The sequence below is a fragment of the Oratosquilla oratoria genome, unplaced genomic scaffold (assembly GCF_046742065.1).
Source record: "Oratosquilla oratoria isolate Oo_2021 unplaced genomic scaffold, ASM4674206v1 SCAFFOLD73, whole genome shotgun sequence".
NCBI lineage: Eukaryota > Metazoa > Arthropoda > Malacostraca > Stomatopoda > Squillidae > Oratosquilla > Oratosquilla oratoria.
This window is the reverse complement of record NW_027467737.1, coordinates 99,681-118,196: the sequence shown is the minus strand read 5'-3', so window position 1 is coordinate 118,196 and position 18,516 is coordinate 99,681. Positions and strand designations below refer to the sequence as shown.

The following is an 18,516-nucleotide window of genomic DNA, read 5'->3' as shown; positions in this document are numbered from 1 at the left end:
TTCAGAGCCTTTCTTTTGTATACTGGAGCAGTTTGTCTCCAGAAACACATTGATGAGAATGTTTATAAAAAAATTCTTCTTTTGAGTGTGAGCACATTTCTACTTTCAGTACCCAGAGGTCCAGAAGCTGGAAAAAGCACATAGATATTTGATTGCTTTTGTAAACCACTTTAGAAATGTGTATGGTTCAAGGCATGTTATGTACAACATTCATAATTTGTGTCATTTAACAGATGATGTAAATAGACATGGATCAGTTGATAAATTCAGTGCCTTTCCTTTTGAGAATTATCTTGGATACCTAAAAAAAATTGCTTAGAAAACCTAACTGTTTTCTCATGCAAATAGTTAATAGAATTTATGAAATGAAGGCATATGAACCTGAAGAGAAGAATTCTAAATATCCAGTTGCAAAAGTAGTCCACAGAAATGGGCCAGTACCAAGTGATTTTCCTTGTGTACAGTTTAAAGTTTTATACCTTAAGAACTTTTGTATCAAAGTGAACCCAGCTAACTGTGGCATAATTATTAATAGTAAGGTTGGGAAAGTAGTGGATATATTGAAATATGAAGGAGACCCAGACATTTATTTGTCATATATCTACAAAGTTTATGAAGATTTGTACACATATCCTGTACAGTCAAGTTCTCTGGGTATATATGCTGTTAGTAATGAAAGTAAGAGCATAAGAACATGCTCATATAAAGATATTGAATGTAAATGTATTCTTTTCCCCCTTCAGTCTCATTTGCCAAAGTTTGCATCTTTTCCCTTACTTCACACAGTCCACCAGCAATGAACTGCGCCTTCTGTTGAAAAATGGTTGTCTGATGTAAAATGTTACCATATTTTTTATTTGATTTGATAGTAGACATACTGAGATTATTATATAGGCTAGTGTACTACAGCCATGTACTGATACCACATTTTTGACCTAGCTCAATGGATAGAGTAACCTTTGCTTTGTGTACTGAATGGGGATTCCTGCCCAGACTTATCCGGCATTGCTAACTTAGACTTTACCTCATTACTCATCAGGTGCCAAGGAGGGCGATCAAATCTTCTTAGAGGAGTCATAGTTCAGTATAGAGTGAGGGCTACCAATACAATATACTGTTCGTAGAGCAGTGAGGACTGTGTTGCACAGTTACTGTACAGTACAGTACATGTTGAACCTTCATGTATCTTTTATAAGCCAATTGTATTTAAAAGCAGGAAGGTATGGCAGAATTTGGAGTTATTGTCTTTGAGGAAGGAAATGAAATTGCTGTGGTTCCTGATACCTGGCTGCTGGATGGGAAATGTTATTGGCCACGCTACTGTGACACTTCAAAGCTCAACAGAGCTATCCAGGAGAAACTCACCCCAGAAGGAAGCTGGATACAGTATGATGCAAGAGTACTCTGTAAATGTGGTTAGTAACTTTAATTTCTAAATATCCTATATATGAATAAGTTTGAATAGTTCAGTTGGCAAAATAGCAAATTGAATGATCCATAAATGATTTTTTAAATTGGTTGCTTTGAATGTGTGACTTATAGGCACTGTTGTATTTGTTTTTATTGTGAGGCTGGTTTGATGGGCTGGAAGCAGTAAGCTAGAAATAGGAGTATATGGAGAGACAAATATGATAGCCAAATAAACAATGACATCAGAGGTCTTCTGGACAACACAATAATATGGAAACTGACAATGATATTTTCCCACATACTGTAGTAGTATTGCTGCTACCATCAAATTTAGGTGAAACTATATTGTATCAGTACATTACTGTATAATTTGTATAGATACATCTAGACTACAGTATATAATACATACATACATATACCAAGGCTTTTTCCCCCTTCCAAGGGAGGTAGCCAAACAGGGAAAGGCATAAAAACACTCCCACCCATTTCATCCCTAAATACACTCCACACCCCTCCCACCCTCCCTCTCATCTGAGCACCTCCTGGATGACGGGTCATCCCTGCACCCTGCCCACCACCCTGGGTCAGAAGCAGTGTCGCAAGACACAGCACATCCACAGCAAGGCCGCTTCATTTAATCGGCTATATAATAGCCATACTCGGCTATATAATAGCCATAATCGGCTATATAATAGCCATGAAAAAGTGATCTATAGATCAGTGAATTTCCTTTGTTGTCAAGAAGGAATTGCCTATACACGACACACAAACATGGTCACCTGGCTGGCCTCAACATATTCCAGTTCCAAGAAGAGTACTGTGACACAGACTATACACTCTAGTTTTTAGCTGTAGCAGAAGTGATTACTTATTTTAGATCAGAATTCATAAGACCAGAAGATATGTTGGAGTTTAGTTGATGGCTGAAAACTGAGTACTACTGTAATTACCATCTTAATGTGTATGGATGTATGCTGTAGAACTGTTCTGATACTAATGAATAAATTAGGTGGTATGTTTATAGTACAGTATATCTGACATATGTTATTATTAGTAAAGTTAACAGATATTTTAGCTTACACAGTGTGTTATTTTTCACAAATAATATCTCGTTACTAAAACTTTCCTCTTTGCATTTCAGCTGAGTATAGTCAAGCTCGAGCAATGGCAAAGAAAGCAGAATATTCCTGAGATATTCAAAGTGAAGCAGAACTTGGAAGAGGAAACAGAAGGTATAACCTTTATGTAGTCTTTCTTGCCAGTATTTACTTGCACCATTTTTATGTAACTGCACCACAAAAAGTTTTTGGAGCTTAACTGCTGAGCAAAAAAGGAATGGTTTTAAACCAATTTTAAGGTTAAGTTTTCATTGCTGATTTTATTGTATAACTTGTTAAGTTCTGAATACCATGATGAAGTATCTTTAAATTTAAACATAAGATTTAACAATGTGTGATGCTGTTAATAAAGACCATTAACATAAAGTTTTCCTCAATGTATTTGCTGGGGTTTTGCTTGACAACAGAAACTTCCAAACCACAGAGGATGAAATTGGAAAAACCATCATGAAGTATTTAAGGAATGCATCAGACAGATGTGGTGGTCCCCAGAGGCATTCAGATATCAATGCTTCCACCAGTAGTGACGCATCATAGGCCTCCTTTATGTAAACATTTGTCCAGGTGGTACATATACACTAATTGTTGCTGCCCAATGCAGAACAGCTAGACCACTGCATACCATAATTAACTTACTTTCATAAGGTATATCTGGCCTTTCTTTCATATCAGATGATAATATACTTTTGTCCACACCAAAGAATATGGATTTGTTTAATTATACTTTTGTTCACACCAAAACAATATGGATTTGTTTAATTTAGGAATAATTGTGCCATATACAATTGTATTTACCTAGTTGTATTTTGCGGGAAGGGGAGTTATGCTCATGGTGTCCCGCCATTGTATCTCGTAGTGTCTAGTTTGCTTTTAAGCTCATGAATGGTTTTTGCACATACTATTTCATTATCCAGTTTGTTCCAAGTATCCAAAACTCTATGTGGAAAACTGTTTTTCTTCGTTTCTCTTCTATAGCTATGTTTTTTTTATTTTCTTTCCATGTCCTCTTGTGTTTCTCTTGTCCCAGTTAAGTAAGTCCTCTCTATCAAGTATCTCTGTGCCTTTCATGATTCTGTAGATGGTCAATAGATCACCTCTCTCTCTTCTTTGCTCCAGTGTCAGTAACTCCAGTTTAGCCAATCTCTCCTTGTATGATAGGTTTGCAAGTGCAGGTGCCATTTTTGTAGCTGCTCTTTGGATTCTTTCTATCTTCTTTATGTTCTTTTTGGGACTGGGGGACCACAATGTCGCTGCATACTCTAGTCTAGGCTTTATCAATGTAACCAATATTTTTTTTATCATGTCTTTGTCCAAGTATGCAAATGCCCCTTTTATTGATCTTAGCAAGTTGTGAGTCTCCCCGACAGTTTTGTTAATCTGTTTATCATAGGACAAGTCGTTCGTGATAATTACTCCCAAATCTTTTTCGGATCCTACTTTCTTTACTTCCTTGGTTCCAATTGTATATTTTCCTGATATTCTGTTTTTGCTTTTTCCAAACTCCATTATGCTACACTTCTTAGTATTAAAGTCCACTTCCCATTTCTGACTCCAGTTCCATACCCTATTTAGGTCTTCTTGCAGTGCTTCACAGTCCTTATCAGTTTCTACTTTCCTTAACAGTTTGGCGTCGTCAGCAAAGAAGCTCATGTAACAGTTCACGTCCTCATCCATGTCATTCATATAGATAGCAAACATTATTGGTGCCAGTACAGATCCTTGCGGTAATCCACTGATCACCTCTTTCCATACATACATATACCATGGCTTTTTCCCCATTACAAGGGGGGTAGCCAAAAAGAAAAAGGCATAAAATCATTCCCACCCATTCCATCCCTGAATACACTCCACACCCCTCCACCCTCCCTCTTATCTTAGCACCTCTTGAATGACGGGTCATCCCTGCACCTTGTCCACTGCCCTGGGTCAGAAGCAGTGTCTCAAGACACAGCACATCCACAGCAAGGCTGCTTCATTAAATCGGCGACCCCCCCTCTCCATCCCCCCATTGCATAATATAAGAGGATGGAGAGAAATCCCTTCAGGCTGCATCAAATTTTGCTCACACATACTACCTCACCCCCCATCCACCCGTCCATTCCACCTCATGCAATCACAACATCATCCATATACAACCATTCTCCATTCACCCCTGTCTTCTGTCCTCTCCCGTCCTTCCTCAACAGACATTCCCCTCTTCCCCAAAGCCCCCTTCACCCCATCCATCCACCTCATCCTAGGACGTCCCCTCATGTTCACTCCCCCCACATCTTTACTAGTCTTTCTTCACTCATTCTTTCCATGTGTCCAAACCATCCTAATACTCTTTCATCAACCCTATCTCCCAAATCCTTTTCCACCCCTGTTCTCCTCCTCACCTCCTCATTTCTCACTCTATCCAGCCTAGTAACCCCCATCATACTTCTCAGACACCTCATCTCAAACACATTCAAACTCCTCTCTTCTTCTCTTATGTTCCATGTTTCTGCCCCATACAGTGCTGTTGGCACAGTCACTCCTTCATACAGTCTCCTCTTAGCATCCATTCCCAAATGTCTATTCCTCATTACACTCTTTAATCCACCAAGGCATTTACTCGCTTCTCTCAATCTACATTCTACCTCCACTTTCACTCCACCTTTCCCTGCCACATTTGCACCCAAGTATCTAAAACTATCCACTTCCTCCAGTTGCTCTCCCTTAATGCTCACTTCCAGTCTACTGCCACTTTCACCTCTTGTACATCTCATCACCTTACTTTTACCTACATTTATCTTTAGCTTTCTTCTATCACATACTCTCCCAAACTCTGCCACCAACTTCCTCAATCCCTCCTCCGATCCTGCCACAAGTGCAGTGTCGTCCGCAAACAATAGCTGACTCACCTCCCACTTTTCTCCATTTTCTTTAACCATCTCCAATCACTTGCCCACTACCCTTGCATTTACCTCTCGGACCACCCCATCCATGTATAAGTTTAACAGCCAGGGCGACATAATGCATCCTTGACGAAGTCCCATCTTTACCTCGAACCACTCACTCTCTCCATTTCCAATCCTGACACAAGCTCTACTACTCCCATAAAAACTTGACAGCTCCCAGAAGCTTTGCTCCTATCCCATATATCTGCATAACCTCCCACAGTGCCTTCCTGTCTACCCTATCATAAGCCATTTCCAGATCCATAAAAGCCCAAAAAACATCCTTCCCCTTTCCTATAGCTTTCTCACATATCTGTCTTACCATAAAATGCCCTTTTCCCTTGTAAAGTGGAACTATACAGGCACTCCTCCAGTCCTCTGGTACTCTACCCTCTGTCCAACAAACATTAAATAACCTCACCAACCAGTCCACCATCACTGTACCTCCCTTTTTCAGACATTCTGCATGGCATCCATCCAGACCAGGTGCCTTACCTGCTTTCATCATCTTAACAACTGCCTTCACCTCATCCTTCCTTATTTCTCCTCCATTCTCCTCATTCATCACTCTCATTTTCTTTGCACTTCCCACTGCAGCAATCTTTCCTTCCCTATCCTCCTTCACATTTAGCAACTCCTTAAAATATTCTGCCCATCTTCCCCTCACTGCCTTCTCCTCCATTATCATCTCTCCATCTGCACCTTTTACCTTTTCTTCCCTACTTGATTCGCCTCCTCTTCCTCTCTTAATTTCTTTCCAAAACATCTTTTTATTACTTTCAAAATTTTCTGTCAAACTCTTACCCCATTTCACATCTGCTCTCCTCTTTGCCTCCTTTACCTTTTGCTTTACTTCTTTTTTCTTTTCTTTGTACCTCGCATATGACTCCCTCGTCCTATTACAAAGGATTACAAAGGCAAAGCATGCCGACAGGAGACCTTTTGATCCATATCTAGGTCGGATGCAAAAAAAATAATAATATTAATAATAAATTAAAACTATAACAATGTAAATAACAATTAAAATACATAAATAAATGCATTGGTATAGTTGAATAACAAACAAACAGGTAAATAGTAAATGATAATAAATTGACATATAACTAATAATAAATGAAAATCAGACAGACAAATTATAACAAAACAAAAACAAATGATATAACATAAATTATAATAATTACAGCATCTTACTTAGGTATTTATCTAAATGATTCTTAAAGCTTCGAACTGAACTACATTGCACTACCTGTGCAGGAAGTTTATTCCATTCATTAACTACACGGTTGGCAAAGTTGTTTCTACCTACTTCCAAATTGAATCTATTTCCGGACAGTTTGAGACCATTGTTTCTTGTCTGATTCTCATTCAATGTGAAAATTTGGTCACTTTTGATGTTGTCAATTCCCTTTAAAATCTTAAAGACCTGTATCAAGTCACCTCTGAGTCTACGCTTTTTTAGGGAAAACAGATTCATGTGCTTAAGTCGATTTTCGTATGATTTATTTTTGATATTTGGAATCAGTTTTGTGGCTCGCCGTTGTACTTTTTCCAGTCTGTCAATGTCTTTAATGAGATTCGGTGACCATACGGAAACAGCATATTCCAAATGTGGACGAACTAACGATTTATATAGCTTGTTAATGAGTGATGGACTTTTGAAATCAAAAGATCGCGCAATCAATCCCAGAATCTTATTTGCTTTCTCAGAGGCTGAAATACACTGCTTGGATGATTTGAGGTCGTTACTGATAATTACGCCGAGATCTTTTTCACTATCCACTTTTGTTAACGAATTTCCAAATAACTTGTAATCGTACTTGCTGTTATTTTTACCTATGTGCATTACCTTGCATTTACTTGTATTAAATTTCATTAGCCACTTTTCAGACCATTGCTGTAATTGATCTAAATCTTCTTGAATATCTAATTGGTTTGAGTGATCATTTGCCACTCCGCACAGTTTTGTATCATCAGCAAATTTGGAAACAGTAGATTTTAGTCCATGGTCTATATCATTTATATATACTATGAATAGAAGTGGCCCAAGAACGGAACCCTGAGCAACTCCACTTGCAACACTTTTCCATCCAGAAGTTTTTCCATTTAAAACAACTCTCTGTTTTCGACCTTTCAACCAATTACTAGTCCAACCTAATAGGCTACCACTTATTCCATGCAAAGCTAATTTAGTAAGTAGTCTTTCGTGTGGGACGGTATCAAAAGCTTTTGCAAAGTCTAGATATATTAAATCTATATTGTTTCTTTTGTCATAATTCGAGACAACTGTGTTGTAGAATTCGAGTAAGTTTGTCACGCAAGAACGTTTCCGTCTGAAACCATGTTGGCTATCATTTATCAAACGGTTACTTTCTAAATGATATTCGATAGCATCTCTGATGATAGTTTCCATTATTTTTCCTACGATCGAAGTCAAACTAATAGGCCTATAGTTATTTGGTTTCTTTTTGTCACCTTTTTTGAATATGGGAGTAACGTTAGCTAGCTTCCATTCTCTTGGGACATCTCCGGATATGATGGATTTCTTGAAAATAATTTCTAATGGAACAACAATCTCATTTTTCATTTCCTTTAAGATTCTTGGATGCCAACCGTCAGGCCCTGGTGTTTTATTAACTTTGAGTTTGTCTATACACCTTTTAATTGTTTCTTTTGTTATATTTACCGTAGTGAGTAAGTTTACCCCAGACTTTTCACAGGTTTCAGTTTGGAATTCACTTTGAGGTGTTTCGTTTACGAATACCGAGCTAAAATAATTGTTTAAGAGATTACACATTCCTTCATTTGAATATTCAAGTTGACCGTCAGCAGATAATAGTGGACCAATGTGATTCCTAACAACCTTTTTATCTCTAATGTAACTATAGAATTCTTTGGGATTCTCTTTGGATTTCTCAGCGATGTTCATTTCGTATTGTCGTTTTCTTTTTCTTATTGTCTTTTTTAAATCTCTCTGTATTGATACATAACTTTCATAGTCATTAGATGCACCCGAGCACTTATATTTCTTATAAGCCTGTCTCTTTTTAGCAATACTTTTTTCAGTTTCTTTGTCGAGCCACTTTGGGCGAGCCTGATTTGGGGGACGTCTGTCCTTAAAAGGAATGTAAGTTTGAATCATCTTAGTGAGCGTATTTTGAAATATTTCCCACATCTGATCTACAGGCCTTTCGTTTAATTTTTCCTCCCAATCTGTAAGCTGAAGCTCCTGACGTAGTTCTATGAACTGAGCTTTACTGAAATCGGGTATTTTAGAAGCACAAGTATCTATTCTAAAATTGTTTAGGAGTTTGAATCTGACTAAGTTGTGATCGCTATTTGCAACAGATTCACCGACTTCTACATCAGTTGCCATGCTTTCGCGGCTAGTGATCAATAAATCGAGTAAGTTTCCATATCTTGTGGGCTCTTTTACATGCTGAATTAAGTAATTGTCACCAAGAAAATCAATCAAGCGACTACCTATATGGCCATGTTCAAGGGTCATCCAATCAATGTCAGTAAAATTGAAATCACCCATTATCAATAAATCCCGGTTGCAGAAACTAGACAGTTCTTGAAATAACAGTTTGTCGTCTGCTAATGATAATGTCTTTGGCCTATATATTACACCTATATTCATTTTTTGTCCATTTGTTTGGGTTAACTCAACCCACAAACTGTCATATGCATCCTGTTTCACTTTCTCTAAAACACAAGCATGAACATTGTTTTTAACGTACAATAGAACACCCCCACCTTTCTTGTGGTTTCTATCCTGATGAAAGTGTTTAAATCCCGCAATATTAAATTCAGCTTCGAAATCTGTACCATTTAACCATGTCTCAGTTATTCCTATCATATCGAGATTTTCGCTTTTGACATACGCCTGTATTTCTTGAAATTTGTTCCTAATACTACGAGCATTAAAGTACATGGTTTTAAGAAACTCCTGATTATTTCTTTTTGACACATTTTGAGTCTCAATATCATGTCTTATATTATCATTTTGTTTTTTATTTATGCCTTGCTCTATATTATTATTATTTGGTCCTTCATTGACATTCAATGCCTCATTAACATTTCTCCTATCAAAATTAACTTTTCCCCCATCACGGACATCTGGTCGATTACGGTCATCCGATCTATTTTGTACATTTTGTCCCCCTACGTCACCGTGATTCACGCCGGCCTCCCGTCGTTCAGTGACATTATGTCCGGCATCCCTTTCTAAAATTATATTTTGTCCTCCAGTGACATTATATCCTACCGTGATATTTTTTCCTCCACTATAATTACATCCCATCGTGATCTTTTGTCTTCCACTGTCATTACATCCTATCTTGATATTTTGGCCTTCATTGACATTCTGTCCGGTATCTCTTCCTAAAATTATATTTTGTTCTTCACTGACATTATATCCTACCGTGATATTTTCTCCTCCATTATCATTACATCCTATCGTGATATTTTGTTCTCCACTATCATTATTTCCCATCGTGATCTTTTGTCCTCCACTGTCATTACATCCCATTGTGACATTTTGTCCTAAGACATTACATCCTAATGTGTCATTTCGTCCTCTAGCGATATTACATCCTATCATGATATTTTGGCCTTCATTGACATTCTGTCCGGTATCCCTTCCTAAAATTACATTTTGGCCTTCAATGACATTATATCCTACCGTGATATTTTCTCCTCCATTATCATTACATCCTATCGTGATATTTTGTTCTCCTTTATCATTACTTCCCATCGTGATCTTTTGTCCTCCACTGTCATTATATCCCATTGCGACATTTTGTCCTATGACATTATATCCTAATGTGACATTTCGTCCTCTAGCGACATTATATCCTAAAATTATATTTTGTCCTATACTGGTACATTGTTCTACATTAATGCTATACTCTACACTGTTTTCCCAAGTACATTCTATTTCCCCTTCCCTTTGGCCTTCTACCCTAAAAAAGGAGCTGGTTCATTACAAACTCCCACAATGAGGTTTGTAAGAACATCTTTGCCTCTGCGGGTAAGGTGGATCCCATCAGAAGCGTAAAGGTCATGGCGCCTAGAAAAGAGATACCAAGGATCAAGAAAGTGGTATCCCAATTGTGTGCACAACTGCGATATCCTATCATTGATCCCTATGGCTCTACTGTTCCAACACGAACCTGCGTAGATCCTCGGGAGGATCCCACAGACTACGTGACGGCTCCCACGTTCCTTCATCTCCTGAAGGAGGACCTTGTAATTCCGAACAAGCTCCTCTGATCTCACCCTACCTACATCGTTGTAACCAATCTGTGAAAGCTCACTTCTTCTCTTCTACAACCTTCTTTGTTTCCTCATCCCACCATTCACTACCCTTTCTTCTATTTCCCCCCTGTCCTTCTTGTTCCACACACCATCCTTGCACACTTTATGACTCCCTCCTTGAACCATCCCCATTCCTCCTCCACACCCAGCTCTACTCTACCCTTTACTCCCTCCCACTCCTCCTTCAGCTTCTTTCCATACTCCTCCTTTTCCTTCTCATTCAAAGAGTTCACTCTAAGAACCTCCCTACCTTTTGTCCCTTTCCTCTTCCTCCATCTATCCTCCACTTTCAACTTACCTTCCACCAAAGAATTATCTGATATTCCCCCACTCTCTCCCCTTAGCACATGTACATCCTTAACTCTTCCTATCATAATCCTATTTACCACTACATAATCCATTAGCACTCTATCTACCACCCTTCCCTCCACCACCCTCTCCCATGTGTACTTATGCTTGACTTTCTTCCGAAACACTGTATTTGCTATCATCAACTCTCTTTCTAGACACATTTCCACCATCAACTCTCCACTATGATTCTTTCCTGGAACTCCACATTTCCCAACCACTCCATTGGACCATTTCCCACCCTAGCATTAAGGTCTCCCAGCACTATCACATTGACATTTCTTCCCAAATCCTCTATGCACTCATTTAGATCTATCCAAAAGGCCTCCCTTTCATCTACACTCTTCTCACTGCCAGGCCCATATGCACTTACAAAGACCCACATCTTCTTTCCCAGTTTCACCTTCATCAACATTATCCTTGAGGAAACCTCCTTCCACTCCACTACACGTTTACCTATCTCTTCACTTACTAGAATAGCCACCTCTTCCCTCCCTCGCCCTCTCTTCACTCCTGATAACCTCCCACTTACACTCCCAAACTTACACTCACCCTCCCCTTTCAACTTAGTTTCACTCAAAGCCAACACATCCATCTTTCTTCTCACAAACATACTACCTATCTCTTCCCTTTTACTCTCATCTGTACCACATCCACGCACATTAAAAGACCCAAACCTTAGGGTGCTGGTCCGAGGATTTCCAGCCCCTCTTATGCCTTCTTTTTTTCTTTTAGGAATTTCCCCTGTGGGTCTACAAGGAGAAGGATGCCTAGTCCCAATCCCCGTCCCTTTCTTCTCGCCTCTTACGATCCAAGTGGGAATACTTGGTGGAAGTATTCTTTTCCCCACCTCTTTCCAATCTGAATATTTTTCTCTGAGCACTTCTCTCATCATTCTACCAGTCAGGAAGTCCTTCATCCATTTTCGTAGGTTCCCTTGTATTCCTCCTATGTCTTCCAGTTTTTTTAGTAATTTTATGTATGGTACTTTGTCAAAGGCTATTTGCAAGTCTAGGAATGCACAATCAGCACATCCATTTCTTTCTTGCACTATGTCTATTAGCCTTGAGTAGAAGCATATTAAGTTTGTAGTGCATGGTCTTCCTTGTCTGAACCTGAATTGTCTTGGGTTTAATATGTTGTTGTCTTCCAGATGTTTTACCCATCTATTCTTGATGATTTTCTCACAAATTTTGGCTATAGTGCTTGTTAGTGATACTGGCCTATAGTTGGTGGGTTCTTCCTTGTTTCCTCCTTTATATATTGGTACAATGTTAGCATTTTTTCAGTCATTAGGTGTCTTTCCTTCTTTGAGTGAGCTATTTATTATGATGTGTATTTTGTCCATTAGTTCTTCTTTGCATTCCTTTAGAATCCAATTTGCAATACCATTCGGGCCATGTGATTTTCTGATGTCCAGTTTTGATAGATGTTCTGATATTTCTTTTTGTGATGTTGTAAACTCACTCATGTGGGGAGATTGCTTGTTATTATCTACGTCCCAATTTTGTATTTTCTCTCTGGTGAAGACAGATTTAAAGTTGTTGTTCATGACTTTGGCCATCTCTAATTCTTCTGTGTATTCTATATTTCCTTGGTGTTGTTTCACCATTTCCTGTTTGGTTTAAAGTTTACCATTCACATACCAATAGAATAGCTTGGGTTGATCTTTGCATTTATCTATAATATCCTTCTCATGGTTCCTTTTTTCCTCTCTTCTCACATTAACATAAAGTACTCATTTCTACAGTTTATATAAATTTGCCATTTGCTTTGTTTTTTGTCTTTTCTCCACCTTTTCCAAGCTTTGTCCCCTCGGTCTTTTGCCTCACTGCATCTTTTGTTGAACCAACTCTCGCATTTGTCTTGGTACATGCCTGTTTACCCCTTCATTGTAATTATCCATCAATATATTCCATTTCTCTTCCACTGTTGTCTCTTCCAAATAGAATTTTTCCCAGTTTGCATTCAGGAAGAATGTCCTTAGTTTTGCAAAGTCTGTTTTGTCGTACATCAATCTTCCTTTCCTATACCTTTCATTCCTCTCCATGTCTATTTCTTCCTTTAGTACAGTTTCAATGAGTACATGGTCACTCTTTCCAATTGGTGTCTTGTACTGGACATTGTCCACTATTTCAGGTTCTGTTGTAAATATTATGTGAGAAAGCTATAGGAAAGGGGAAGGATGTTTTTTGGGCTTTTATGGATCTGGAAAAGGCTTATGATAGGGTAGACAGAAAGGCACTGTGGGAGGTTATGCAGATTTATGGGATAGGAGGAAAGCTTTTGGGAGCTGTCAAGAGTTTTTATGAGAGTAGTAGAGCATGTGTCAGGATTAGAAATGGAGAGAGTGAGTGGTTTGAAGTAAAGGTGGGGCTTCATCAAGGATGCGTTATGTCGCCCTGGCTGTTCAACTTTTACATGGATGGGGTGGTGCGAGAGGTGAATGCTAGGGTAGTGGGTCAGGGATTGGAGATGGTTAAAGAAAATGGAGAAAAGTGGGAGGTGAGCCAGCTGTTGTTTGCGGACGACACTGCGCTTGTGGCAGGGTCAGAGGAGGGATTGAGGAAGCTGGTGGCAGAGTTTGGGAGAGTATGTGATAGAAGAAAGCTAAAGATAAATGTGGGTAAAAGTAAGGTGATGAGATGTACAAGGGGTGAAAGTGGCAGTAGACTGGAAGTGAACATTAAGGGAGAGCAACTGGAGGAAGTGGATAGTTTTAGATACTTGGGTGCAAGTGTAGCAGGAAAAGGTGGAGTGAAGGTGGAGGTAGAATGTAGATTGAGAGAAGCGAGTAAATGCCTTGGTGGTTTAAAGAGTGTAATGAGGAATAGACATTTGGGAATGGATGCGAAGAGGAGACTGTATGAAGGAGTGATTGTGCCAACAGCACTGTATGGGGCAGAAACATGGAACATAAGAGAAGAGAGAAGGAGTTTGAATGTGTTTGAGATGAGGTGTCTGAGAAGTATGGTGGGGGTTACTAGGCTGGATAGAGTGAGAAATGAGGAGGTGAGGAGGAGAACAGGGGTGAAAAAGGATTTGGGAGATAGGGTTGATGAAAGAATATTAGGATGGTTTGGACACATGGAAAGAATGAGTGAAGAAAGACTAGTAAAAGAGGTATGTAAGGCAGATAAGGAGGGAGTGAACATGAGGGGACGTCCTAGGATGAGGTGGATGGATGGGGTGAAGGGGGCTTTGGGGAAGAGGGGAATGTCTGTTGAGGAAGGAAGGGAGAGGACGGAAGACAGAGGTGAGTGGAGAATGGTTGTATATGGATGATGTTGTGACTGCATGAGGAGGAATGGGCGGGGGGGGTGGGGTAGTATGTGTGAGTAAATTTTGACGCAGCCCGAAGGGATTTCTCCCCGTCCTCGCCTTATATGCAAAGGGGGACGGAGAGGGGGGGTCGCCAATTAAATGAAGCGGCCTTGCTGTGGATGTGCTGTGTCTTGCGGCACTGCTTCTGACCCAGGGCGGTGGGCAGGGTGCAGGGATGACCCGTCATCCAGGAGGTGCTCAGATGAGAGGGAGGGTGGGAGGGGTGTGGAGTGTATTTAGGGATGAAATGGGTGGGAATGTTTTTATGCCTTTCCCTTTTTGGCTACCTCCCTTGTAAGGGGGAAAAAGCCTTGGGATATGTATGTATGTAGTTTCGATGGCTCTTCATTGTTTCTGTACCTAGTGTTTTACCTAGTGTTTTCACTGTCCCATTGGGTCATTGTGTACTCCATGGTTATGTCTAGCAGTACATTGCCCCACAAGTCATCTCCTCCTCACACTGTCATGCTGTCCCAACAAATTTCTTTGCAATTGAAGTCCCCCATAATTACCAGATTACCCTTACCCATTAGTATCTCATTTAGTGATTTTCTTGTATCTTCTAGCATTTTTGTATGTTCATTCTCTTTCCAAGCATTTGTTTTTGGAGGCACATAGGTCACCACAAACTTTCTACTTTTCATATTCTTGCCTTCAACTTTTATCATGATCAGTTCAACATTACCTTTGCCCTCTGCAATTTTTGTCATGTTTAGGTCTTTCTTGGCCAAGAACATGATTCCTCCTCCCTGTTTCTTGTCCCTGTTTTTTATCCAGTAATTGTATAGACCTTGTCCAATAATGATGGATGGTATTTCACCTCTTAGTTTAGTCTCTACAATTCCCATTATGTCTGTTTTTTCTTCTAACAGATAATCATCGAGTTCGTTCAGACCTGAAATTAATCCGTCAATGTTAGTATAGGTCACTTTTAATTTTCTTCCTTCTCCATTATTTTTTCGGTCCTTGGTTTTTTCGTTTTGATGTGCCATTGTCTCAACCTAATGTCAATTACTCTCCAATAGAATTCTTTGCATTCTGTCTCCGTTCTCATCAAGTTTTTTCCTTTGCTTCTTCTCTTAGTGACTTTTCGTTTTCTAATTCCTCAGTACTCATTTCTCTTTTTATCCATATCTTATTGTACTTTTCACTCTTTGCCAAGTTGCCTACTTTTTCAAATATGTCTTCTATTACCAATTGTGACCTTAATTTTATCGTTAGAGGTCGATTTCTATCCTTAGAATAGTGACCTATTGTATAAGTCTCTTCCAGGTCTATGCTTGCATCTCTTTCTCCCCCCAGAATTTCATTTAGGATTTCTACTGCTGTCTCTTTTTCTTCTTTTTCTCTCATGTACCTCGCCAATCCTTGTTTTTCTTTTAGTCCATATACCACAATACATTATTCTATTTACTGTATCCCTGACCCAATTAGCTTTTTCGTTAATCACTTGGATGATTGTGTCTTGCATTATCCTGTGTCCATGACCCCAATTCCAGCTAAAATCAACATTTGCTTTTACAAGGATGGGAGAGGACAGAAGACAGGGGTGAATGGAGAATGGTTGTATATGGAAGATGTTGTGATGCATGAGGTGGAATGGACGGGGGGTGAGGTAGTGTTAGTAAGCAAAAATTTTGACGCAGCCTGAAGGGATTTCTCTCCGTCTTCTCCTTTATATGGGGGGGGTCGCCGATTTAATGAAGCGGCCTTGCTGTGGATGTGCTGTGTTTTGCGACGCTGCTTCTGACCCAGGGCAGTGGACAAGGTGCAGGGATGACCTGTCATCTAGGAGGTGCTAAGATGGGAGGGAGGGTGGAGGGGTGTGGAGTGTTTTCAGGGATGGAATGGGTGGGAATGATTTTATGCCTTTTCCTTTTTGGCTACCTCCCTAGTAAGGGGGAAAAAGCCTTGGTATATGTATGTATGTATGTATCAACATTTGGCATCCTTGCAGTCATGGATACAAAATGGAAATAAATATGAGATTATCCTCAGTTGTTTTCAGCTTTACATCTTATATCCATGACTGAAGGTGCCACATGTTCAAATTGACTGGGAATTGATAGAAACACCTGTAGGTGTAGTCATGTTCTGTAGTTATATTGCAATGTCTACCTTGGTCTGTTATAGCACTATTAAAGCATTCAATACTTATGTGGTAGAGGGGCAGTATAACTAATGTTTTTTACTTAATATTTGTTTCCTTTGAAAACTGCACATACACTGTACTTTAACAATTGTTCAATGGGCTTAAATACTATATTTCGTTCAACACTTTGTGATATTCATTTGATATTTTCATATTTGAGAATATAAAATGAGAATACTTTATATTTTTGATACTGAAAGAGTACATTAGCATATTATGTTATATATATATATATATATATATATATATATATATATATATATATATATATATATGTTTCCTTTGAAAACCGCACATACACTGTACTTTCACAATTGTTTAATGGCTTAAACTCTATAATTTGTTCAACACTGATATTCATGTGATATTTTCAAATTTGAGAATATGAAATGAGAATATTTTATATTTTTGATACTGAAAGAGTACATTAGCATATGTTTTATATATATATATATATATATATATATATATATATATATATATATATATATATATATATATATATATATATATATATATATATATATGTATATATCAATGTGTATATAGTTCCTACTAGAAACTAGTCTACGTAAGGACATAAGAATGAAGGAGACTGCAAGAGACCATAAGGCCTATACTAGATTTTCATTTTTTATTGCAGTATGCATTGTAATAAAAAATTGGTTTTCATATTTCTCTTAATAAAGTCTGCTTGTATATAATCAGGTGTGTTTCAGTTTGTGAGCTTCATCAGCAGTGCATGATATTCACTTTCACATTTGACTGTATTGGTTAGATGCTTATCGGTATACTATACTGGACTAAGTGAACTGGATGCTGGTAAGTGCATTGGACAAGTTGATATAGTTATTCATTTTCACATTTGACTGCATCTGTTAGACGTCACAGCCTTTGATGGAGAACTACTTTTCTGGCTACATGTCATGTGTATGATTCAGGACCAGACTAGGTGCCATGCACACTCGCCCTTCACCCCTGCTCCATTGACCTTTTTCCATACCTGCTACACTTCTTGGTGCATTTAACAGATCCTGGAATGCATCCAAAAATATGTATCAGGTGTGGAAATAGGTTAAAGTGGGAGGGGTGAAGGGTGAGTGAGGTGGCATGTAGCCTGATATTGAGCTATGCACATGAAGCAAAGGCATAAAAGTAGTTTTTCATCAATGGCATCGATGTCTAACCAATGCAGTCAAATGTGAAAATGAATAACTATATCTACTGGTCCAATGCACTTACCAGCATCTAGTGAACTTAGTCCAGTGTGTATGCAGATAACTTTATTAGTTGGACTAATTCTGGGAATAAGAATTAACGGATGTGGCCCAATGTAGTGTAGGCCCAATTTAGGGTACCAATTCATTGCCCCTGCATTGGCCCACCTTCTAGCCGACACAGTCCAGTGTACATGCGGATAACTTTATTAATCGGACCAACTCAGGACACCTGAGTTTACGTAATTGGCCCAATTTAGTACTGTGATTGTGCCAACAGCACTGTATGGGGTAGAAACATGGAACATAAGAGAAGAAGAGAGAAGGAGTTTGAATGTGTTTGAGATGAGGTGTCTGAGAAGTATGATGGGGGTTACTAGGCTAGATACAGTGAGAAATGAGGAGGTGAGGAGGAGAACAGGGGTGGAAAAGGATTTGGGAGATAGGGTTGATGAAAGAATATTAGGATGGTTTGGACACATGGAAAGAATGAGTGAAGAAAGACTAGTAAAAGAGGTATGGAAGGCAGATGTGGAGGGAGTGAACATGAGGGGACGTCCTAGGATGAGGTGGATGGATGGGGTGAAGGGGGCTTTGGGGAAGAGGGGAATGTCTGTTGAGGAAGGACGGGAGAGGACAGAAGACAGGGGTGAATGGAGAATGGTTGTATATGGATGATGATGTGATTGCATGAGGTGGATGGGGGT

The 18,516-nt window shown here is 39.1% G+C and overlaps 1 protein-coding gene across 1 annotated transcript in view; it reads left to right on the top strand.

Annotated features, from left to right (window-relative positions):
• Positions 1 to 18,516, top strand: part of LOC143023965 (uncharacterized) — a 57,084-nt gene that overhangs the window by 32,083 nt on the left and 6,485 nt on the right. Inside the window, exons 4-5 of the mRNA XM_076182635.1 lie at positions 1,217 to 1,415; positions 2,552 to 2,642. Of these exons, the coding sequence (XP_076038750.1) occupies positions 1,217 to 1,415; positions 2,552 to 2,642 (290 nt within the window). The remainder of the gene's footprint in view (positions 1 to 1,216; positions 1,416 to 2,551; positions 2,643 to 18,516) is intronic.